Raw genomic sequence first — 27,246 nt, forward strand, 5'->3', positions numbered from 1 at the left:
GAGATTGCCAATGCCTCCCCACAATTTTGCTTCTCAAGTCCTCAGACAGTTCTTTGGTCTTCTTTTTTTTCTCCATGCTCAATGTGGTACACACAAGGACACAGGACTGAGGTTGAGTCAACTTTAATCCATTTTAACTGACTGCGAGTGTGATTTAGTTATTGCCGCCACCTGTTATGTGTAACAGGTGCTGTTAATTACACAAATTAGAGAAGCATCACATGATTTTTTAAAAGGGTGCCAATACTTTTGTCTGGCTGATTTTTGGAGTTTTGTGTAAAATGAGAATGATTTAATTTTTTTTCCATTCTCTTTTGTGTTTTTTCATTGCGAGCAAAATTAATGAAGATATTACTACCAAAGTATTTGTAATTGCAATAATTTTCTGGGAGAAATTGAGCATTATCTGACTGAATTGCAGAAGTGCCAATACTTTTGGCCAGCACTTTACATGGAAGTCAATGTAATTTAAATGTCATTGGAAATGAAAGAATAATACATTTGAGGAACAACATTAAATGGGTGTATTAAATCTCATTAAACTTCCAGCCCCCCTCTCGCCATGTTGTCTTTTTTAGATCCGCCCCTAAGTATAGATCGATTTTGCTTATTTTTAGATATGTATATACATCACCTTGATAGTTTTTGTTTTTTTTTGTAATTAAAAACGAACTTTCATGTTGTAGTAAAGGAAGTGCGAGTGTTGGGGAGAGAGAAGTGACATCACAACTCTCGCTCTCTCTTCCCCCTGCCACTTTGGCTCCACTTGACGCCGGGGACGGCTCACATTCCACCGCGTCGCTCATTCGCCGCCGTCCGCAAGGAGGGGAGAAGGCGGGGCGGATCGCAAAACGAAAGGAAAGTGGCGAACAAAGCTCCTTTTTGGCAGGATGAACAACACTTTCTTGAACATGGCGTCGATAGTGGACTTCGATCCTCTCAACGCGTCGATACCAGCCACCAAAGTTGAGATCACGGTGTCCTGCAGGTCGGCTTTCCTTTCGTTTTTCTTCAAAATCTCTCCAAATCCTTTGAAACTCATCCTGTTTACAAAAGTACAAATCGAGTTGGTTTCCGTGTGTGAGCACTGTTTGTGTCGTCAATCCTCGAATCGGCTGTTTTTCTTCCAAGATTTGTAAACAAGTTTTGACAAGGTAGTCGGAGGAACTCACACAAAGATCGAAGATGAACGTCATTCAAATTCCCAATTTGGTTCGTTATTCTGACGTTCACGAGCTGTCATTACAAATTTCTGTCCATAAATACAGCAAGTGTTTGGCAGAATGGACGTGGGTGTGTCATCTGACATGCAGACAGATAGGAATTAGATAAGACACGTTGTATGGCTGTCAAAGCTTTTGCAGGGTGGAAAACAAGACAGTATGGATTGTTTTACAGTAGAAATGAAACATAGCACGGGAATATTTAGAACACTGAAACCTACGGGTGTAACCAGTGGCGTTCCTAGCCTACATGGTGCCCTGGGCGACAAGACCCCCCCCCCCCCCCCCAGCCCCCAAGGAAAAAAAAAAAATAAAAATTGCAAAAACCCAATAATGGTTGACCCACAACCAATGCATGAAGTATTCTCATACCTGTCAAGTTGTATGGTTTTGGCGTAATTTGTGCATGTGAGCACTAGGGGTTGCAACGGTTTGCGGTTCAAAGCCGAACCGCACGGTTCGCCCTGTACGGTTCAATACGCCTTTAAGAACCGCGCCTTTTCGGTTTTGGAATTAATGTATTCCGAACGCTTGTGGAATGAATTGATCGAGCTCTGTGTGCCTGTGTGTGACGTGAAGCACCGCTGTGGAGAAATAAATGTCGGATCGCTGTCAAGCACCTGTGTAATAGAAGCCGAGTAACGCCCTCTCTCGCTTACGAGCGAAGTGGAAGTGAAACAAGAAAGAAAACAAATAGCTATGGCGAGCAGAGGAGTGGAGAGACCGAATTTTGAGGAAGCACCGGCTTCTTTCAAATCTGCGGTGTGGCAACATTTTGGTTTCCCCGTGGACTTCATTGCGGAGGGAGAGAAAATATTGAAGAAAAAAAAAAATTGCAAGCATTGCTCAGCGCTTGTTCCCTATGATAATAGCAACACTTATAACATGACTCCAGCACCTCAGCCAGGATCACCCACAGATATCACTTTCTCAGAGCAGGACAACCCCGGAGATGACCAGTGTTGTTAATAACGGCGTTACAATATAACGGCGTTACTAACGGCGTTATTTTTTTCAGTAGTGGGTAATCTAATTAATTACTTTTCTCATATCGGCAACGCCGTTACCGTTACTGAGGACGGAAAGGCATGCGTTACTATATTGGTCGAAAAGTCTGAGGGAGACGGACTCACCGAGACGACAGAGCAGAGCAGGAGTAGGGAGGAGGCAAGAAAGTTGTGACGCCGAGCAAACGCGATGCTAGGTAGCTCCAATAATACATGTTGTAGCCGATAGCTAGTACAAACTACGCCCGCATGTTATGGTAGATATGGTAGACATGGTAGATATCACTTGTACTGTACATAGATATAACTAGATGCAAAATGACAGACATGGCACTAAATGAGTTAGGAGACAGCCGGCATCTTAAAGCAGTAGACCTTTTAGGACGGCTCTGTTGTAGAGAACCTTCCTAGCGAACCTAAGTAACTTTTTATCTAAAATACTTCTAAATCGGCAAAATCTTGACTTGAATCTATCTTTATATGATGAAACAGTTTTAAAATTTTCATATGGCGAAAGTAGAGAGAAGGGAACTAATGCAATAATGGGAGCAATTTTAACAACTTTTAACAGTTGATTCAGGGTAAAGGGTAAATTAGGGTAAAGAATTGGGCTCGGGCCAATTGTACCAAAAACCTTCACAAAAAACTTCACATAGTGTGGCCAATGTTTTTTTTTGTTTTTTTTTTTTGAGGAAAAAAAAAAAAAAAAGTAATTATCACCAATTACTTTGCCAAGTAACTAATTACTCTTACATTCAGGTAATTGAGTTACTAATGCAATTACTTTTTGGGAGAAGTAATTTGTAACTATAATTAATTACTTTTTTTCAGTACGATAAACAACACTGGAGATGACACCAGTGAAAACACAGCGGGCTTCGTTAATTTATTTGAAACGCTTGACCCGCGTTACATTGTTCCCTCGCGGACATATTTCTCCAACACTGTAATCCCCGACATTTATGAAATGGCACGCAAAGCCACCGAAGATGATTTCGCTAAAGCACATAGTTTCGCCCTGACCACTGAAAGTTGGACATCCCGTGCTAAAGAGTGCTACTACCTAACTGTGACGGTCCACTATAATTCATACCTGTCAAATTGTACGGTCTCGTCGTAATTTGTACAAGTGAGCACTCATTTTTAAATGTGTATGCCGTACGTTACGTTCAAAATCTGCACGTTTTTCGTGCATTACGTTTTTTTCATCCGTTCGGATTTGGTCACCGTTTCTGCAACGAGACAACGCGTTGGTTGAATGACGTGAGGAAAGTCAGAGATTCAGAGAGGGAAGAGTGTTTGTTGAGACGCTGTAGCAAACGCGATGCTAGGCTAGGTGGCTCCAATATTACCTGATTTAGCCGACAACATACAATCTACGCCTAGATATCTCATGCATATAGAACTACATGCGAAATGATAGACTTGGTAGTGTTAGTAAACAGCCGGCATTTTAGAGCAGTAAACTTCTCAGAAAGGCTCTGTTGTAGTAAACCTTCCGAGCGAACCTAAGCAACTTTTTATCTAAAATACTCCTAAATCGGCAAAATCTTGACTTGAGTCTATCTTTAAAGGATGAAACAGTTTTAAAATGTTCACATGTCTAAAGTAGACAGAAGGGAACTAATGCAAAAACGGGAGCAATTTTATCAACTTTAACGGTTGATTCACAACATTAAATGACCTCCAAACATAGCAAAGGTTACTATGTTTTTTTTTTGTTTGTTTTTTTTAATGAAAAAAAAAACATGAAAGGTATCACCAGTTACTTTGCCAAGTAACTTTTTTACTACTGTGTGTATTAAAAACTAAAGAGCTAAGAGGCATTTTAACAGTCGAAAATGTTTACATTTTAAGTGTTTATTTCATTTTTTAAAAAGCAAAATAAAGGCAGTTTAAAAAAACAAACAAAACGCAAACTGAAACCGCACCGAAACCATGATCCCAAAACCGAGGTTCAAACCGAACCGCGGGCGAACTGAACCGTTGCACCCCTAGTGAGCACTGATTTTTAAATGTGTACACCATACCATAGACTTCATAACCTATTGACATGACACGGGAAACGAGGCCAATTCGTAGGGGGCCTATTTTAAAAAACCTCAAATTCAAATATTTACAAAACCAAAGCTGCTACCGACCTAAAACCAAAACAGGCACCTACCTTCGCCATATATGAGTCTCCATGAGCAACAGCATAAAAAAATTCAGAGTCGCTCCCTAATAAAATCCCGATTAATTATTTTATATATAAGTATAACACAACTTAAAATGGCTATAAAAGTCTCAGATTTTACACTAGATGCACAAAAAATCACCAAATGCAGAGATTATCACCTATATTTTCAGGATCAATAGCAATATTTAACATATCATTTAAGTTTTTAACCAAAATGGCAACTTAATTTTTTTCATTTAAGTTTCCAACAGCTAATAAATCACTCAATTTACCATCAGAAACTTATACTTGAGGAAAACATGCAGAATCGATCATAAATAATATTTAAATAGATAATTAATAATTTATACATGCAATCACAACTTATTATAGAATAGAATATCCCTTTATTATCATTATACACTATACTAGTATACTGTTAGCGAATGAGGCTAGCGGCAGCCTGACGTAAACAGAGCTGTTTCCGTTGAAAATTCTTGTGAATAAATGCTTGAATCCCCAAATTCTTCATAGATATGGACGTAAAACAGTCTCGATTCTTGGTTAAGAGCAAAGAAACCGTACAGTTAGCGTTTATTTTACGTATATTGACGACATACAATGCTACTCTGTTAGCGAATGAGGCTAGCGGCCGCCTGGCGTAAAAGGACCTTTTCTGGTGAAAATTCTTGTGAATAAATGCTTGAATCCCTGAATTCTTCATAGATATGGACATAAAACCATCTCGATTCTTGGTTAAAAGTAAACTAAGAGGCTAGTCAATTACGAAAATTAGCCGCCTCCATGTGGAAACAAAGAAGAAAATTCCTGCGAGTAAATGCTTCAATCACGCATGCATGGTACGAAAAAGATAATTATATACCTTGAACCAGTGCTTAATTTGTAAATCATAAGTTGCCGGAACGCGAAGTACACATGACAGCGCGGGGTTGACGAGACGGACAGAGGTCCCGGAATATAAGCAGAAATGGTGCTGAAACAACATGCAAATGCCCACTTGCCATGCTGTGGGACTTATGAGCCTCAATTTCAGATAATAATACATTGTATTTCTAGAGCGCTTTTCAAGCCAAACAAAGACGCTTCACAAGAGAGACGGAATCATAGTACCAGGAAAACAATCATAAAAAAAATAAAAGCATAATATCCATGGTATGAATATTATGACAACAATTTAAAATTATTTAGGCTATACTCTGCACAGCACGGGCAATTGTCGACATAACCACAGATGGGACTTACAGTCAGCAATTACTTCTCAACAGGTCTAACTTGTAAAACATAAAAAAAAGATTGGCACTGTGGCCTATTAGCTTACCATATTGAGTTGTCCAAAACCTTCCTTGTTGTCATTGTTGCTGTTCTGACTCGTTTGTGGTCTTTTAAGCATGTTGAAATATCGTTTGATCCTAAATTTTTTTCTAATTTATGTCAGGGGCTGATTTGTTGGTGCAGCTTTTGAGCGTATCAACAAATCTCTGACTCTTTCAAATGACGCACAGTGGGGCAAATAAGTATTTAGTCAACCACTACTTGTGCAAGTTCTCCCACTTGAAAATATTAGAGAGGCTTGTAATTGTCAACGTGGGTAAACCTCAACCATGACAGAATGTTGAAAAAAAAAAACTGAAAATCATGTTGTTTGATTTTTAAAGAATTTATTTGCAAATCATGGTGGAAAATACGTATTTGGTCAATACCAAAAGTTCATCTCAATACTTTGTTATGTAACCTTTGTTGGCAATAACGGAGACCAAGGGTTTTCTGTAATTCTTCACAAGCTTTTCACACACTGTTGCTGGTATTTTGGCCCATTCCTCCATGCAGATGTCCTCTAGAGCAGTGATGTTTTGGGGCTGTCGTTGTGCAACTCGGACTTTCAACTGCCTCCACAGATTTTCTGTGGGGTTGAGATCTGGAGACTGGCTAGGCCACTCCAGGACCTTGAAATGCTTATTACAAAGCCACTCCCTTGTTGCCCTGGCTGTGTGTTTGGGATCATTGTCATGCTGAAAGACCCAGCCACGTCTCATCTTCAATGTCCTTGATGATGAAAGGAGATTTTCACTCAAAATCTCTCGTTACATGGCCACATTCATTCTTTCCTTTACACAGATCAGTCGTCCTGGTCCCTTTGCAGAAAAACAGCCCCAAAGCATGATTTTTCCACCCCCATGCTTCACAGTGGGTATGGTGTTCTTCGGATGCAATTCAGGATTCTTTCTCCTCCAAACACGAGAACCTGTGTTTCTACCAAAATGTTCTATTTTGGTTTCGTCTGACCATAACACATTCTTCTAGTCCTCTTCTGGATCATCCAAATGCTCTCTAGCGAACCGCAGAAAGGCCTGGACGTGTACTGGCTTCAGCAGGGGCACACATCTGGGAGTGTCGGATTTGAATCCCTGGCGGCGCATTGTGTTACTGATAGTAGCCTTTGTTACTGTTGTCCCAGCTCTCTGTAGGTCAATCACTAGGTCCCCCCATGTGGTTCTGGGATTTTTGCTCACCGTTCTTGTTATCATTTTGACGCCACGGGGTGGAGATCTTGCATGGAGCCCCAGATCGAGCGAGATTATCAGTGGTCTTGTATGTCATCCATGTTCTAATAATTGCTCCCACAGTTGATTTGTTTACACCAAGCGTTTTACCTGTTGCAGATTCAGTCTTCCCAGCCTGGTGCAGGTCTAGAATTTTGTCTCTGGTGTCCTTCGACAGCTCTTTGGTCTTGGCCATCGTGGAGTTTGGAGTGTGACTGACTGAGGTTGTGGAGGTGTCTTTTACACCGATAATGAGTCAAAACAGGTGCCATTAATACAGGTAACGAGTGGAGCCTAGTTAGACCTCTTTGACAGCCAGATATCTTGCTTGTTTTTAGGTGACCAAATACTTATTTTCTACTCTAATTTGGAAATAAATTCTTTAAAAATCAAACAATGTGATTTTCTGTTTTTTTTCCCCACATTCTGTCTCTCATGGTTGAGGTTTACCCATGTTGACAATTACAGGCCTCTCTAATCTTTTCAAGTAGGAGAACTTGCACAATTGGTGGTTGACTAAATACTTATTTGCACCACTGTAACATTTTTATAAACAACATTGTTACCAGCATCTCCAAGGGGCCGCTGTCCCGTTTCAGTGTGACTGGCATTGCCAATTTGGCGTAGAAGACGAAGTGGGTGAGCGTATTAGGGAGAGAAAGGAAGCGCGGTGTTGACTTTTACTATGGTTCGGAGTTGAAAGCACCGCTAACCAAAAGTGCAGATTGGAAACAACATGCAATTCTTGTGATATGTTCTGTAAATGTATCCATGCATCTTATTATTTTATCCCCGCGATCCGACCCCGGAGCAAGCGGAAGATTATGGATGGATGGATGGACATTTTTTAAAAACGTTTTTTTATATTGTAGCATCACCGGGGCTGTCATCGGCACGGTAATTTATGCGTCAACGAAGGGCTCCTATTGGTGGACTGTAGGAGTGGGAACCTCTTGGTACCTCACGATACGATACGATTTGCGATACAAAGCTCACAATAACGATGATCTGACGATACGATGATACAATGATTATCGACGCATTGGTCAGGAAATCATTTTAGGATATCCTAAAAACAACTAATAGGCAGAATAATAAACAGAAAAACAAGCTTCTGCTGTGAATTGGAATGAGTTTATCACTAGTAGACGCCCAATCCATTTGCCTCCCACTTCAAACGGATTGAACGTCTATGGCCGTCAGTGGCAGCCAATGAGGTAATTTTGGGCCATTTAAGGTCATTTACCTGTCGATTATTAGTTACTTCCTGTTGACTTTGGGGTATTTTATGGGTCACTTCATGTTTATTTTGAGTTATAAAACTGGAAGTACCCGTGGATCCTGGGAATCACCCAAATAAATAGGCAGTGACTCAAACTCAACAGGAAATGACCTTTAAATGCCCTGAAAATCGGACAGAATGACTGTGAATGCTCTGGTTTCAAATGAACGAACGTTGCCAGTCTAAATGGATTGGGAGGAGAGCACCGTCAATGCAGTCTTAGAGTTAACTGAGACACTTTTATGGTGGAATGTTTTGGTAGCAACTTGTTGGTTCCTTTTTATTTTATGTTTTTTAGACATTGACACCTATTTAAAACGATATCTCGATTCTTGGCAGGCGCATATCGATAACCTTTTGGGATACAAAGTGTCACGATATATCACTATTTCGATATTTTGTCACACCCCTAGTGGCCCGCCAGTGGCTTGTTGTTTGTTTTGCATTAAGGCTGGGTAGCGGAAAGAAGAATAAAATGAGGGGATAAAAAGCGTCAAGGTTCCTGTGTTATTTTCGCTGCCAAGCTTTACTTAGCAAGCGTTACAATTTAAAGCGACTGTTTCTGTTCAGCCAAAATGCTTGATGAAAAGTTTGGGCAAGCATGATTTATAGTAGGGTTGTTCCGATCATGTTTTTTTTTGCTTCCGATCCGATCCCGATCGTTTCAGTTTGAGTATCTGCCGATCCCGATATTTCCCGATCCGATTGCTTTTTTTCCCTCCCGATTCAATTCCAATCATTCCCGATAATTTTTCCCGATCATATACATTTTGGCAATGCATTAAGAAAAAAATGAATAAACTCGGACGAATATATACATTCAACATACAGTACATAAGTACTATATTTGTTTATTATGACAATAAATCCTCAAGATGGCATTTACATTATTAACATTCTTTCTGTGAGAGGGATCCACGGGTAGAAAGACTTGTAATTCTTAAAGGATAAATGTGACTTTTGTACATTGTGACTAAATATTGCCATCTAGTGTATTTGTTGAGCTTTCAGTAAATGATACTGCAGCCATTTATCTTCTGCCCAAATTCATGATGGGAAGTGCAACCATGACTGTGCGTAGGGGCACCAATTGGTATATCTTCTCTGCGTTGGGAAAGAACATAGGGTGTTGAGAAAATGATCAACTACTACCTTTCTTCCCCTCATTGCCTCCAATGTTATTTTTAATTGCTGAGAGAGGTATTATAAGGCTTTAGCCACATAAAAAAAAGCTCCAAAGGCTGTCAAAATTCTCTCTACTCATTATACGCTGTCTTTTCGCACTATCTATAGGTAAAACGGCGTCTTTATAGATTGAACGCGACAATGCGTGAGTGGGTCGTGCAGCGCATGTGTTAATTACTTAACGTGATTAATTAAAAAAAAAATTTTACCACTGTTAACGCAATAAATTTGATAGCCCTACTTTAAGCCAAAACTACTCTGGATGAGTGTAAGACATTTGGTCTGTAACGTTAAATACAATTAGAAAACGATTTAAATAAAATATATATATTAAAAAAAGGCATGTCCGATATTTTTTTGCCAATTCCGATACTTTGAAAATGACGTGATCGGGATGCCGATCGATCGGGACATCTTTACTTAAAAGGCTCGTAAATAACCCAGAATCAACAGAAGGTTGCCAGTGAACAGGAAAAGACCCGTAAATACCCCAAAATCAACAGAAAGTGACAGGAAAATAATAGGAAGTTACCTGAAAATACCCTAAAATCATCAGGAAGTGACTGATAAACAGAACGTGACCCGCGAATGCCCCAGAATCAACAGTAAACGAATCCAAAATGTGCAGGAAGTGACCCAAATTTAATAAAGAGACCCAGAAATGCCCCCAAATCAACAGAAAGTGACGTGAAATACCCCAAAATGAACTCATTGCCTGACATTGGCCGCAGATGGACATCAAGTAGTGATAAACTCATTCCAATTCACAGCACAGTGATGAAAATAGCTAGTTTTTCTGTTCACGAGATGCATCAAATAATATCGTAGAATGACTTCCTGCATAATGTATTGATCATTTTTGTATCGCCCTATCGTGAGATCACCATTAATGCCTCGTATCGTGAATCGTATTGTATCGTGAGGTTCCCACCCCTAATTGAAATGAATAGGAACTTTTTCTCAGGAGAAATGATTAGGGGAATTTTAGTTGAATTTGGTGTATACATTATTATTACTATTATATTGTCTCTGTCTCATACTGCGCCGGTTTTGTCCCTTTTACAAGATAACTTCAGAAACCTTCGTAACCATGGAGATATTGTACACTGGCTGGTGTGTGGAATAACGACACAGCGCATGCATCACGCGTTGTAGAGGCGCGGGCTCACAAGCGATGGCATTTCAGCTCTGCCTCAGGTTGGAGGTGGGTGGATGGCCACCAAAACAAACCCCCCCACCACCACCTCCACCCTCCCGAGGGGCTGAGGAGCCAGGTGACTCAGACATGAGCAAACTCTGCCAAAACGCGTTCATATAGTCTGCTAGAACAGAACATGAGCTCCGCATTACCAAAGCAGACCAAAAAGAACTATTTCATTTTCTATAGTAGCTCATTAGCATCATTAGTGAGCAGATCTCCATTCAAACATTGCTTTGGAATGTGTCACATGACAATAACACAAAGGGGTGCATTGTGGGAAATCATACAAATTAATTTAACCAATTGACAGTGTTAGACGTCCAATCCAGTCAAAATGAATTGGATGTCTACGTTAGCTAACGTACACACTATTCTAATGGAACCAACCTGTTGGTTCCTTTTGTTTTTCAATCAGTGACACCTTTGTAAAACGATATATCGATTCTTGGCGGTGTCATATCGATAAACTTTTGGGCTATAAATATCGCGATTAGTGCTGCAACGATTAATCGATTAACTCGGGTATTTGATTAGAAAAAAAGATTCGAATTACATTTTGCTGCTTTGAGTAGTCGTTTAATTAAAGTGGCGTTGTAATGGTTTATTTTGAAAGTGCATTGTTTTATTGATTTGGGTGAATACACTGCCCTATTGTCTGCCTCATTTCACATGGCTGAGTCCAGCTGCTCCATGTTGAGACCAAGATAAGCCAAATTTTTGTTTGCGCGAATGTTTTTTTAATGCATTCGTAATTTAGTTTTGACTCTAGGTATATTTAGCTGTTTTTTGTGGGAATATGTGTCTGAAACAATTGTTAAGAGCATTGTTTAAAAAAATTAAAAGTTAGCGTTTTATAGCATTTAAGATAGCGGACTTTTGCTACGTAAATTAGCCGATTTTTCTTTTGTTGTCATAGATCCTTATTTATTTATTTTATTTTTATATCGTTTGAGGCTCAGCGCAGGTATTTTTATTTTTCGTGTTCCTCATCCGATTACTCGATTACTCGAACCACCTAGTTCATCGATTAATCGACTACGAAAATAATCGATAGCTGCAGCCCTAATCGCGATATATCACCTTTTCGATATATTATCACACCCCTTCTATGGAATGATTCGACTCCATGGTCAATGTTATTGGACCCACAAAAACTTCCCATTGCCTTCTATTCACATTAAACAAAACTAGAGAGCCGATCGATCGGGTCCGATCACGTCATTTTCAAAGTATCGGAATCGGCAAAAAAATATCGGACATGTCTTTTTTTAATATATATATATTTTTTAATTAAATTGTTTTCTAATAGTATTTAACGTTACAGACAATGTGTTACACTCTTCCAGAGTTTTTAGTTTAAGCTTAAGGTAGGGTTATCAAATTTATCGCGCTAACGGCGAGAATTAAAATTTATGACATTTATCACGTTACAATATTTAACGCAATTACCGCATGCGCTGCACGACCCACTCACGCATTGTCGTGTTCAATCTATAATGGCGCCATTTTACCCATACAGTATCTAGAGCTAAAAGGCAGCATAAAATGAGTAGAGTGAATTTTGGCAGCCTTTGGAGCCTTTTTTTTAAATGGCTAAAGCCTTAAAATCCCTCTCCCAATGATTAGAATAATAGTGGGAAGCAATGTGTCCCATATATAAAACCCACATATAAGTATATATTTGCTCCCACTAACAGTGAATAGGGCCCACAAAACAAAATTTAAAAAAAAAAACTGAATTTCTTTGGGTTCTGTCTTGACAGTTTCCCTCTTTTCTACCACCTCTCAATACGTGTTTTCCTGTCAACTGCTCCTGTTTCTCTGCATTTCTCTCTGACTTTCGTGTCACGGTCTTAACTCTGTCAGCAAACTTGGTAGCTGTTGACAATAATAACACACGGGTTCTCAGATACTTTTTTTCCGAGGAAAGTACAAGCCAACAAGCACGCCTGCTCTTCCCTGTAGGCACTGTTGACACTAAATGTTTTTTGAGTGTGACAAAACCTTGAAATTGTGATATATCGTGATACTTAGTATCCCAAAAGTTTATCGACATGCTCTTGCCAAGAATCGATGTATTGTTTTAAAAAGGTGTTAACCTTTCTGATGTCACCTAAAAGTTACCAAAATACACCTGTGTACTGAAATGGTCCCTAAAATCTACATAAACACTATTAAATGTGCTCAAATACTCCCTAAAAGTGACCAAACACACCTAAATATACTTCAATGCTCCCTAAAAGCGACCTAAGCATTTTTAGATGTACCATAGTCTATGGATGTACTCAACTCGAATAACTTACCCGGTACCTAAATTCGCCTCAATGTACTCAAAACCCCCTTACAATGTAACTAAAGACACTTAAATGAACTCTAATACCCCGTAAACATTACCTAAATACAACTAAATGACCCAAAATACACCTAAATGGACTTAAATGCAAGATTTAAATGCTCCCTAAAAGCTACCTAAACACTTTTAGATGTACTCAAGTACATCCTAAGTTACCAACAGTGCTATCAAAAAGTATCTGAACCTTTTGGAATTTCTCACATTTCTGCATAAAATCACCATCAAATGTGATCTGATCTTTGTCAAAATCGCGCAGATGAAAAAACAGTGTCCGCTTTAACCAAAACTACCCAAACATTTATAGGTTTTCATTAGGGCTGTCAAACGATTCAAAATTTTAATCGAGTTAATTACAGCTTAAAAATTAATTAATCGCAATTAATCGCAATTCAAACCATCTATAAAATATGCCATATTTTTCTGTAAATTATATATATATTCTGTAAAATAAATTGTTGGAATGGAAAGATAAGACACAGGATGAATATATACATTCAACATACGGTACATAAAGACTGTAGTGGGCATTTCACTCTACTGTCATTTAAATCTGTCTATGCTGTCCTCACTCCGAAGCGTCTACTTTTTCCAAAGGTAGACAGCTAGAGAACGACGCCTTAATAATCAGACTTCTTCCTTTTTCATCTGATTTATTAATAAAATGGCCTCAAACCATTGTCCTCTTTAGACCGTAGTGAAACTACAAGAAAAAAGTACACAAGCATTGCATTAGCAACAACGTTAGCTTAGCACGCTATAGTGGTTCACTAAACATAAACAAAAAGCGTCTCATACAAAAAATATAACATTTCGCTTACTAACATAATATGTACATTCTTTGCAACAACCATACTTACGGACAAATCTTGTCCAAGGATCATATAAGCACAACATTACAACGTAGGCGTCAGCCCGAGACGTCGTGCAGCCATATTGAAATGGCAAGAAAGCAATAAACCATGTCGCAAAGCGACCACAAGAGTTCGCTGTTAGACAGCACAAAAACCTTGCTGTAAAACTTATCAAAAGGCAGAATACTGTCTGAGCGGGACATGTGCGTTAATTGCGTCAAATATTTTAACGTGATTAATTTAAAAAATTAATTAACGCGCATTAACGCGATAATTTTGACAGCCCTAGTATAAATATACCAAAATACAACTAAATGGAAAATAAATTACCCCTAATATGAACAGTTCCATTTGATTTTGTTCCGGTGTTTTGCAAACGAACTTTGCGTTGACCTTTTCCTGGTCCTCCACGCCTCCGATAAATTTTCAAAAACAACACCAGAAAGCATCAATCGAAGTCTGCTTTGGGCTGACCCGCTGAGGGTCACATTAAGTGCAGGCGAAACGCATAAAAGGATGCGTATGAGTGCACGGGACGACGCCATAGTCAAATTTCCCCTGCTTGTTTACATTTGCGTCTTAGCGGCAGGGAGCTCGCTTGGTTTCGATTGAGAGCAAAACGGCAGCGGCAATCAGTGAGACAAAGTTGCAGTATATCGGAGAAACCTTCCAAAGCGACCGGGAATTGATCTCTTGAATCGGCCTAGGTATCGGACGTATCTTTGATTCTTAACCGAGCGCTGTGTGTTCACGGGAATTTGTGTGTCACAATAGTGTTGTGTAATCAGGTTTTGCCTTTCAGAGTCAAGGCAGTAAAGATTTAGGCAGTGTGAGGAAATTACTATCGACCCTTTCCTTCTGTTGCTATTTTCTGGTTTGCCGCGCAAGTGTGAATTACAACAGCAACTAGACGTGTAACATTTAAAATGCGAAATATAAATACCCGATAAGTCATCATTCGGGTCAACAATTGAAATGTATCACACCCTGTTAGTATACATTGCTTCAAGAGAATTTACAGTGTGAGTAAAGGTTTTTGCATTGGCCTCCTTATTTTCAAAGTCACACTGATGTGGTCTTATTTTAGACAAGGACAGCCACTCAAAAGCAACTTTCCTGCCTCAGCTACCTTGTATTTTTTACCTAAGACAGATTGCCTCGTGACTTTGCTATCTCGCCAGATAGAGCACAAAGATAGCATGGAATAATTTTGAAAATAAAATGCTGTCACACCTGTTTCTTGCATATTTCATTGTACGGTATGTCATCATTCTAATTTTTTTTGTTTATATCAAACAACCTCGTGTTTACCCAGTCATACACGAGTTTTTCCTGTCATCCCTCTTGAATATTATTCGCGGTTAATGGCAGTAAATGAGTTAAGTACAGTAATTTTAAAATTGGAAAATTCCATTTGTGGAAAAATTGTGATGTGTGTTTTACTGTGATAGTTCCAGACCTAAGACCCACCCAGTTGATTTTGGGACGTTTTGGAGTCACTTCCTGTTTATTTTGGGGCATTTCGGGATCACTAACTGTTGATATTTTGACGTACATGGCCATCAATGGCATGGGCCTGCATTTGTGTCAATGGCATCGACTTAACATATTGGCCCGAATATAGGACAGCCCTGATTATAAGACGACACCCTCTTTTTCAAGACTCAAGTGTTAGATTTTGTGTTGATTCCCTCCTAGTGCGTGCTTGTAATTGCCATTGATTTCACCTGGTGCACCGCTCCTTGTGTATCCTCCAATCTGCGTCCACCTGTGTCACCCATCTGTTCCTCATTGTTTCGTTACCCTTTGTCTGCGTGTGTATATAAGCTCCCAGTTTCTTTTCAGCCCTTGTTGCGTCATTGTCAACGTCAATGTCCACGTCCATGGTCTGGTCAGCATTATTCCAAGCCCTCGTGTTCCGTGTAAGTTTTTGAAAAGCAGTCTTTTGTTAGTGATAGTTTTGTTTGCCTCTGTGCAATCTTTTGATTACCACAGCCTTTGTTTTGTGTTTTGTTTTTAGTTGGCTTTAATTAAATCATTTTTGCACCGTTATCTGCTTCGCCTCAATTTCCCTGCGCTTGGTTCCACCTTGCCCGCCCGCACTCCCTGACATCAAGTTTGAAAAAAGACTTTTTGAACCCCAAATTAATTTTTATACAGAAAATAATTACAGTACATATCGAAACTAGGGCTGTCAAACGATTAAAATTTTTAATCGAGTTAATTACAGCTTAAAAATTAATTCATTGTAATTAATCGCAATTATTTGCAATTCAAACCATCTATAAAATATGCCATATTTTTCTGTAAATTATTGTTGGAATGGAAAGATAAGACACAAGATGGATATATACATTCAACATACGGTTCATAGGGACTGTATTTGTTTATTATAACAATAAATCAACAAGATGGCATTAACATTATTAACATTCTGTTAAAGCGATCCATGGATAGAAAGACTTGTAGTTCTTAAAAGAAAAATGTTAGTACAAGTTATAGAAATGTTATATTAAAACCTCTTAATGTTTTCATTTTTAAAACATTTGTAAAAATTTCAATCAAAAAATAAACTAGTAGGTCGCCATTGTTGATGTCAATAATTACTTACACAATGCTCATGGGTGCTGAAGCCTATAAAATCAGTCGCACCCAAGCGCAAGCAGAGGGCGGCAAAACTCCATAACACACAATTAACATGTGGGCATTTCACTGCAGTGTCATTTAAATCTGAGCGGGGCATGTGCGTTAATTGCGTCAAATATTTTAACGTGATTAATTTAAAAAATTAATTACCGCCCGTTAACACGATAATTTTGACAGCCCTAATCAAAACAAATGATTATAACAATATATTTGAGAGAAAAAGCATGTTATTTTGCCTCATTCAAATCTAAATATCTGATCATTTAAATATGTAAACTAAAGAGCAATCACGTAAATGAATGGCTTCTGGTTTTTGAAATCTAAATAAACCAATCTATCATTAAGATGCTAGTTCCAATTGATTTCTATGACGACATTTTATCCAGTTTTAATAGTATATCTGCTGACGAATCCGAGTAAAACCACCCGAAGTCCACCATTGCTGAGGTGTGCCGCCTGCAGCACGCAGCTAACATTACTGTTTATATTGACTGACGCTGGGCTGCTACTGAGGTGTGTAAACACCCCAGTAATGGCGGCCACCACTAAACGGCGATGTCCACATATCTCTACTCGTATTTGGCAATAGTTAGGCAGGCATATTGGCGCGTCTAGAGTCACAAGCCAGAATGCAGTCGTTAATAAATTATTTACCCGTATTGGCCCGAATATAAGAAGGCCCTGATTATAAGATGAACCCCTCTTTTTCAAGACTCAAGTTTGAAAAAACTTTTTGAACACCAAATTAATTTTTATACAGAAAATAATTACAGTACATATTGAAACAAATGATTATAACTAGGGTTGTTCCGATCATGTTTTTTTGCTCCCGATCCGATCCTGATCGTTTTAGTTTGAGTATCTGCCAATCCCGATATTTCCCGATCCGATTGCTTTTTTTTTTGCTCCCGATTCAATTCCAATCATTCCCGATAATTTTTCCCGATCATATACATTTTGGCAATGCATTAAGAAAAAAATGAATAAAACTCGGACGAATATATACATTCAACATACAGTACATAAGTACTGTATTTGTTTATTATGACAATAAATCCTCAAGATTAAGATGGCATTTACATTATTAACATCTTTCTGTGAGAGGGTTCCACGGATAGAAAGACTTGTGACTTTGTATATTGTGACTAAATATTGCCATCTAGTGTATTTGTTGAGCTTTCAGTAAATGATACTGGAGCCGTGCCCAAATGCATGATGGGAAGTGGAACCATGACTGTGCGTCGTGCTACCAAATGATATATCTTCTCTGCATTGGGAAATAACATAAGGTGTTAAGAAAAAGCTCAATTGCTATCTTGATTCCCCACATTGCTACCCATGATCTTTCTAATCGTAGGGAGAGGGATTGTAAGGCTTTAACCAATTAAAAAAGGCTCCAAAGGCTGCCAAAATTCCCTCTACTCATATTACGCTGCCTTTAATCTCTCTATGAAGGTAAATTGGTGCCATTACAGATTGAGCGCGACAATGTGTGAGTGGGTCGTGCAACGCATGCATTAATTGCGTTAAATATTTTAACGTTCATTCATTCATTCATTCATTTTCCATGGCGCTTATTCCTCACGAGGGTCGCGGAGGTGCTGGAGCCTATCCCAGCTAACTTCGGGCAGTAGGCAGGGGTGATACATAAAAAAATAAATAAATAAATAAATTACCGCCGTTATCGGGATAAATTTGATAACCCTACCTTAAGCCTAAACTAAAGACTCTGGATGAGTGTAACATATTATGTCTGTAACGCTAAATACAATTAGAAAACGATTTAATTAAAAAAAGGCATGGCCGATATTTTTTTGCCGATTCCGATACTTTGAAAATGACGTGATCGGGACATCTCTAGGGACTATTATAGATGGTAGCTTTTGCATTACATGCAAAGCTACCATCATTCTTAGAAAAAGGGGATGAGTCTGGATCGGTCAACAGATTCAGAAGTCTTCTAAAGGACAAATTCAGGGCAAATTGTAAGAACTGTTGACTTTGTGGTTACACTATGCATGCACACTTAACACAGTGTGTGTACCTTTTCCACCACAGATAAGCATTACTGATTATAAGACTCACGTGCAAACGCATCCTGTCAATCATAACACTGATGACATTTAAGCACACATCAGCATCAGTGACATTTCCATCTGATCAATGTAGATCAGCTCCCACATGGATTTTACAGCAAAAAAAATCTGCTTTTTCCTTAAAAAAAAGAAGGTGCATTCATGTACGCTAAACAAAGCTCACAGCCTTGTTTACAATGAGAAGCGTAGGGAGAGAGAAAGTGTGGCGTAATAAAGTCATCTCACATTGCACAGAAACTGTCTTAATTCCTCCAGGGAGTCTGTCTAACTCTCTCATGAGAAACCCTTAGCGTGCACAGTCGAGTATGCCATCTCTGTCTTTCTCCATCTCCCTTGCATAAACAGACATTCGGCGTCTTGTGTATAACCCGGCGCTGCTCGTAATGTATGTATAATGTATGAATAATGTTGTATTATTTGGAACGTTTCCCCACACGGAAAGCAGCTGACAGCGTTTGGCCCGTGACATGCGCTGACGGAGGCCGGTCAGACTAAACTGCAGTGAAAGCGGCGTGACAAAGGCAATTAAGGTGAAATGCCGCTGGGACAGATGTGCGCCGTACATGACGGATGTGTAGTTTGTCGCCAAAGTGTGTGTGTCTGTGTAGAGATGTTCTCTTGGCTCTCCCAGCCCTTGTCAGGAAGAATTAGGGCAGCCTTCTTGGAGGAGCGGAGAGAAAATACAAGCTGCTGATGCTCCCCTGCAGTCCGTTGCCGCTGAGTCGCTCATCAAATCGGATAGATCAATGAAAAATGCAAGGGGAGAGAAGCGGCGGAGGGTCATTTTGCTAGGATGTGTGTTCGGCGACCTGTTGCGAACATTGGAGCATACCCACTTAGGTTCCTTAGGTCTCTCTTAGGAGAATCTTCCTGCTCTGTTGCTATGCGCGGTTACTTCAGCCGCAAATTTAAAAAGGAGAAAATTACTAGAGCCATTCAATTTTCAACACTGTCTAACTGTCACACACTGATCGTCAATGTCTTCTTGAGCTTTAAGACCACTTGATCGAGCAAATGACCCACCATGAAGCGTTGAAGCGTCATTGCTTCGACAAGCTTCATTTGGTCATCACTCGCTGCTCTCAAAACTGTCCAACATGCCTCATGCCTCCTAGCATGCACTGCAATTAGGGCTGTCAAAATTATCGCGTTAACGGGTGGTAATTAATTTTTTAAATGAATCACGTTAAAATATTTGACGCAATTAACACATATGCCGCACTCAGATTAAAATGACATCAGTATAATATCCGCTTGTTACTTGTTACCTGTTTTTTGTTGTTTGCCGCCCTCTGCTGGCGCTCGGGTCTAAATGATTTTATGGGTTTGGGGAGTGAGCATGGTGTAATGACATCAACAATGGCGAGCTACTAGTTTATTTTTTGATTGAAAATTTTACAAATTTTAATAAAAGGAAAACATTAAGAGGGGGTTTAATTAGGGCTTTGAAAATTAACGCGTTAACGAGCAGTAATAAATTTTTTAAATTAATCCCATTAAAATATTTGACGCAATTAATGCACAAATGCCCCGCTCAAACATATTAAAAGGACAGCAAAGTGAAAGGTGTACTTGTTGTGTTTTTCGGAGTTTTGCCGCCCTCTGCTGGCGCTTGGGTGCGACTGATTTTATAGGTTTCAGCACCCATTGTGTAAGTTATTATTGACATCAACAATGGCGGGCTACTAGTTTATTTTTTGATTGAAAATTTTACAAATTTTATTAAAACGAAAACATGAAGAGGGTTTTAATATAAAATTTCTATAACTTGTACTAGTTATTATCTTTTATTTATTTTCTATAAATTTTTATAAATATTTATATATTTTATTTTTATATTTATATGTTTTATTTATTATTTTTATTTATCTTTGAGGAACTACAAGTCTTTCTATCCATGGATCGCTTTAACAGAATGTTAATAATGGTAATGCCATCTTGTTGATTTATTGTTATAATAAAGAAATGCAGTACTTAAGTACCGTATGTTGAATGTATATATCCATCTCGGTCTTCTCTTTCCATTCCAACAATAATTTACAGAAAAATATGGCATATTTTATAGATGGTTTGAATTGCGATTAATTGCGATTAATTACGATTAATTAATTTTTGAGCTGTAATTAACTCGATTAAAAATTTTAATCGTTTGACACCCCTAGTTTTAATATAAAATTTCTATACTACTTGTACTAACATTTATCTTTTAAGAACTACAAGTTTTTCTATCCATGGATCGCTTTAAGAGAATGTTAATAATGTTAATGCCATCTTGTTGATTCATTGTTATAATAAACAAATACAGTACTTATGTACTGTATGTTGAATGTATACATCCGTCTTGTGTCTTATCTTTTCATTCCAGCAATGATTTACAAAAAAATATGGCATATTTTATAAATGGTTTGAATTGCGATTAATTACGATTAATTAATTTTTAAGCTGTAATTAACTCGATTAAAGATTTTAATCATTTGACAGCCCTAATTGCAATGCTAAATATTGAATTTTTACAACTTAAAGGACAGTTTAAAGCCAAAACACGGTGGGAAAGCTATTACTTCTATATAAATATGAATACTAAATCATCCTGTTCATATAGTAATTAGTAACACAAGTTATTCTAATTTTCTTAAACAAATAGCCGTAGAATCCTCAACATTTTTCACTTCAAGCTTCAAGACTACTTGATAGCGCCATTGTGGAAATGAACCACCACGAAGCTTTAAACCAAAGCCTCATTGCTTCAACAAGCTATTGAAAATTAATGGGAAATTTCGGCCATTAGAAATGAGTGGGCATTTTTTTTTGTTTGCAAATTTTGGCCGAAGCGTACGTCGTACCTAACCTAACTTTGGCCGAAGCGTACGGCGTACCTAACCCTAACCCTCAACAAGCTTCATTTGGCCATCACTGTTCCCTCAGGAGAGACAGACAACCTCTGTTGCCACCTTTGCTGTGGTAGTGGGAGTGAAAGGGGAAATTTTGGCCATTTGAAATGAGTGGGCATTTTTGGGCAAATTTTGGCCGAACCGTACGTCGTTGGCAAAAACTGTATTCAACATTTGTGCGCCTTGATTTCCTGAAAATTTTTAAGTATGGCTCATGCGAACGTTTTAGGTCACTTCCTGTTAATATCAGGGCACTTGGAATTTGGAAATCAATGGAAGTAAATGGAAGTTTTTTTTGCAATTGAAAATGAATGGGAAATTTCTGCCATTAGAAATGAGTGGGCATTTTTTTTTTTTGCAAATTTTGGCCGAAGCGTACGTCGTACCTAACCCTAACCCTAACCCTCAACAAGCTTCATTTGGCCATCACTGCTCCCTCAGGAGGGACGGACAACCTCTGTTGCCACCTTTGCTGTGGTAGTGGGAGTGAATGGGAAATTTTGGCCATTTGAAATGAGTGGGCATTTTTTGGCAAATTTTGGCCGAACCGTACGTCGTTGGCAAAACCTGTTTTCAACATCTGTGCGCCTTGATTTCCTGAAAATTTTTAAGTATGGCTTATGGCAACGTTTTAGGTCACTCCTGTTAATATCAGGTCACTTGGAATTTGGAAATCAATGGAAGTAAATGGACGTTTTTGTGCTATTGAAAATGAATGGGAAATTTCAGCCATTGGAAATGAGTGGGCATTTTTTTGTGTGCAAATTTTGGCCGAAGCGTACGTCGTTGGCAAAAACTGAATACAACATTTGTGCGCCTTCATTTCATGATTTTTTAGGTGTGGCTTAACTGCATAAAAAGTGTTTTGAAAATAGTTTTGGTCCCATTGAAAATAATGGAAAAATATCCCCATTGAAATACATGTCGTCAGCTTTAGTGTCAGTAATTACACGTTTTGAAACAATTGGAAGCGTCTGAGGACATTTTCAAGAAATTAAATGCAGGACAAAGGTCTCGCACAGCATATTAGCACTCATCTTGCTAGCATTGGCATTTGGAGCTGGCATTTGCGCTTTGTTGTTAATTGTAGAGTTAATAGATGAAGATAAAACGACAGGATCTCACTTAATGATGAGAAATATGCCATTATCACTTCCACTGATCTGATATTGAGAAAGTGTGCCCTTTGATAAAGGGGTGTAATGCCTTTTTTTCTTTTAAATGTCTGTTCTCAGTTTTTTTGGTGTATTTGTTTTAAACTGGTGCGATTTATACATCAGAGAGATACTCCAGTGAGACCTATAGCCTGAAAAATATGGTTTGTTCGCAGTCTCACATACAAAGTGAGCATGCGTTGAACTGGATAAGCATTAGACCGTGTAGAGTTTGCGTTGCCAAGACCTTACTTTTTCAGGCCAAGGTCAAGTTGAGGTCCAGCAGCGAGAGAAAGAATGAATGAATGTCATCTTTATGTGTGCAAGTCTCTTAAACGCTGTTTGTATTTTTTTGCTAAATTCACGTACAATCCATCATCAACGGATGTTGTGCTGCACTCTTTATTTGGCGACTGTATAAACGAGTGCTTGAAAAGGGCAATGCCGTGTATTCATGCAGAATATTTTAACATCTGACATTTCAACATGATTGTAATGTAGGTTGGTATTTGTTGACAAATGGGATAAATGGAGGAATTTGAATTTAAAGACCGGTATGTTTTAATTGTAATCAAGTCAGCCAGCTTGTTTTGAGTTTGGTTCGGACCTGTCTGAATTGAAGTCTGCTTTTAGCTTTCCACACTCTGCCTCGGGATAAAAAAGAGGGAAGGAATGAGAGATAACGAGAGTGAAAGAGAGAGCTATGAATCATTCACGTTGTCCTCTGAGGTGGAAATCCTGAAAACGTGTGTCTTACGCACTGACAGGGGGAGCCCAGGAGCCCATTTGGAGTGCCGCCGTGTCTGATTTGCTTTGAGAAGCAGCCACTCGTACACCGTTGAAGCCTCAAATATGCTCTCCGGGGAGGACTGTGCATTTTAACTCGTCGCTAAACTTCACCCCCAAAACCAATGCTAAATTAGCGTCTGTAGCGTGATTGATGCTGAGCAGGTGTTGAACTGGAAAACTGATTTAGTTTTTGAGTGGCGCTATGTCTAAGCGATGAAGGTTACAACACAGCAGAATTTGAAATATCTCTATCAGTCTTCATCAAAGCTTGCTGCTTCTGCACTCATTTAACCCCGATTGCAATCCGATGACCCCACTCAACAGCGTGCTTGAGTTTTTTTCATCTCTTTACTCTTGAATTCGACTGAATGATTATTTCTCATTCATACCAGTCAATTCATTTAACTGATTTTCTTTTCTTTTCAGTCTTGAATTCTTATGCATTTGAGTCGGTGTGTTTTAGTGACGATGTAGTGGGTTATCCTGGGGATTAGAGCTGCAACGATTAATCGATAAACTCAATAATTCATAAGAAAAAAAAAGCTTCGAATCAAATTTTGCGGCTTGGATTAGAATCATGTTGTAATGAGTTGTCCTGAAAGTGTTTGCACTAGGGATGTCCCGATTAGGGTTTTTGCACTTCCGATCCGATACCGATACTGGCCGATGCCGGCCTATCCGAGCATGTTTTAAAGTTTAAAGTTATTTAGCCTCCTCACTTAGTTGTCAGACTCATGTTGAAAAAGGTTTTAGTACTCTTGATAACAACTAGCCAGCTGAATTAGGTGAGTTTGAATAACACACAACGGGTTGGTAACAAGAAACTGACCTGTTTATTTAGTGACAAACACAAAACATTATAAATAACAAACAGAAATGGCATAGTGCACTTTGAGATTTGTTTGTGCACTTTGAGATTTGTTTTTCAAATGTAAAGTGCGTTATAAATAAAATGCATTATTATTATTATTAGTCAGTCAGTAAAACGTGCAAATAATATTGTAAACTGTCTTTAAAAAAGCAAAACACACAAACGGCCTCAGTGAAAAATCCCACAAACCCCCCAAGCTATTAGATGCTTTTGATGTTTCGTGCATTAGTTACAAAAATTTGTCGTCCTTTAAGGTGAAATGATCCCACACAGCTGACATTTTTACCGATAAAGTCTCTCGGTAAATTGGGAGACGGTAATGTAAATGTAATGTGTTGAAGGTGTACCGTAAAATGCGGACCAGATTTTAGGGAAACCGAAGCAAAAACTGGAATGGATTTTGTAAATCGGTGCGCTGGAAAACCCGGACCGGACTTTAAAAAAAAAAAAAAAAAAAACTGGATCGGAATTTTTCCCGTGTTGGCCGATCCGATACCAATGCGCATTTTTTTGCCCATATCGGCGTCTGATCCAAATATCGGATCGGGACATCTCTAGTTTGCACTTAGTTTTATTGATTTGGATGGATACACTGCCTTCTAGTGGCAACAGTGAACATGACATAACTCATTTAACATGGCTGTTAAGACCAACATAAGTATTTGTTTGCGCTAATATGTTTTTTAATGCATTTAGAATTAGTTTATAGGTGTATTTAGCAATTTCTTGTGGGAATATGTGTTTGAACGATTTGTTAAGCGCATTGCAAAAAAAAAAAAATCATTCGCATTTTATGGCATTTAAGTTAGCGGACTTTTGCTATGCAAGTTAGCCAATTATTCTTCTGTTTAGGAGTGGGAACCTCTTGTTACCTCACGATACGGTACGATTTGCGATACAAAGCTCAAAATAACGATGATCTGACGATATTGCGATACAACGATTATCGATACATTGGTCAGGAAATCTTTCTAGGATAGTCTACAAACAACTAATAAAGGGGAAAAACAAGCTTCTGCTGCGAATTGGAATGAGTTTATCACTAGTAGACGTCCAATCCATTTAAACTGGGAGGGTGGCAGCGAATGAACATTCGTTCATTCGCTGCCACCCTCCCACTTCAAACGGATTAAACGTCTATGGCCGTCAGTGGCAGTCAATGCCAGACAATGAGGTCATTTTGGGCCATTTAAGGTCATTTACTTGTTGATTTTCAGTTACTTCCTGTTGATTTTAGGGTATTTTATGGGTCACTTCCTGTTTATTTTGAGTTACAGAACAGGAAGTGACCTGGGAATCACCCAGATGTATAGGCAGTGACTCATACTCAGCAGGAAATGACCTGTAAATGAACAGCAAGTGACCTGTAAATGCCCCGAAAATTGGACAGAATGACTGCAAATGCCCTGGTTTTTAATTAGAGGTGCAACGAGTAATCGATTAACTCGAGTATTCGATTAGAAAAAAAGATTCAAATTAAATTATGCTGTTTCGAGTATTCGTTTGATTAAAGTGGCGTTGTAATGGTTTGTTTTGAAAGTGTTTGCATTTATTTTTATTGGTTTGCGTAGATACTCGGCCCCCTAGCGTACCTCATTTCACATGGCTGAATCCATCTGCTCCCTGTTAAGACCAACGTAAGCTTTTGCTTTGTTAAGTTTTTGTTTGAGGTAATGATTTTTTGAAGCATTCGTAATTTAGTTTAAAGGTATATTTAGCCATTTTTTGTGGGAATATGTGTCTGAGCCCTTTGTTAAGAGCATTGTAAAAAAGTGTTAGCATTTTATAGCATTTAAGCTAGCGGACTTTTGCAATGTAAGTTAGCCAGTTGTTCTTTTGTTGTACATAGATCCTATTTTTTTATACCGTGTGAGGCTCAGCTCAGGTATTTTGAATTTTTATGTTCCTTATCCGATTACTCGATTATTCGAACCAAATAGTTCATCGATTAATCGACTACTAAAATAATCGATAGCTGCAGCCCTATTTTGAATGAACGAATGTTCCCAGTCTAAATGGATTGGGTGTCGAGCACCGTCAATGCCAGCCTTAGAGTTACCTGAGACACAAATATGATGGAAGATTTTGGTAGCAACTTGTTGGTTCCCTTTTTTTTTTTTCTTTTTTCTTTTTTAACATTGACACCTTTTTAAAACGATATCTCGATTCTTGGCAGGAGCATATCGATAACCTTTTGGGATACAAAGCATCACGATATATCACCGTTTCGATATTTTGTCGCACCCCTACTTCTGTCGTACTTTGATTCTCATTTATTTTTCTATACTGTTTGAGGCTAAACTCGGGTATTTTCATTTATTTTAAAATGCATTTATTGCTCTTGTGAAATGAAAGCGCACTTCTGAATAGTACCGAGCCCCTGAAAGGGCATTGACAGAAATAAAATCAATTTAAACCATCTGCTCAGGCTCTAGCTCAGGTGCTAATTGAGTCCAAGATTTTGACGTAAAGCTTTTTAGCACGCCGAAATTGCTGGTGTCTGCTGCGCGCCTGAGCTTAGACCCAAATGATATAAATAAATAAATTTTTAAAAAATGAGGATCTTACAAAAGAACAATTGGCTAACTTGCAGAGCAAAAGTCCACTAGCTTAAATTCTGTTAGGTTTTGTGTTTGTTTTCTCCTAGTGTGACTTGTCCCTGTGATTGCCCATTGATTTCACCTGATGTGCCTTCTCCTAGTCTGTCCTCCTGTGCTCACCTGTTCCTTGTTGTCTCGTTACCCCTTGTCTGCATGTGTGTATATAAGCTCCCATTTTCTGTTCACTCCTTGTTGCATCATTGTCTATGTCAACGTCTTTATGCCAGTGTCCATTCTTGCCCGTTCCTACGTCACAGCCCTCGTGTTTCTCTGCCTCAGTAAGTTTTTGATACCCAGCGTTTTGTTAGTAACCTGAGTTTTGTTTGCTACTGTGTTTTTTGGGATCACATCAGTTTTGGTTTGTACTTTGTTTTTATG

The 27,246-nt window shown here is 38.7% G+C and overlaps 1 protein-coding gene across 1 annotated transcript in view; it reads left to right on the plus strand.

Moving 5' to 3' along the window:
• The first annotated feature begins 768 nt into the window (after nt 1–768).
• LOC130928165 (copine-8) overlaps nt 769–27,246 on the plus strand; it is an 86,738-nt gene continuing 60,260 nt past the window's right edge. The window contains exon 1 of the mRNA XM_057854422.1: nt 769–988. Coding sequence (XP_057710405.1) covers nt 891–988 — 98 coding nt within the window. The 5' untranslated portion in view covers nt 769–890. The remainder of the gene's footprint in view (nt 989–27,246) is intronic.

Source organism: Corythoichthys intestinalis, chromosome 13, assembly GCF_030265065.1.
Source record: "Corythoichthys intestinalis isolate RoL2023-P3 chromosome 13, ASM3026506v1, whole genome shotgun sequence".
Classification (NCBI taxonomy): domain Eukaryota; kingdom Metazoa; phylum Chordata; class Actinopteri; order Syngnathiformes; family Syngnathidae; genus Corythoichthys; species Corythoichthys intestinalis.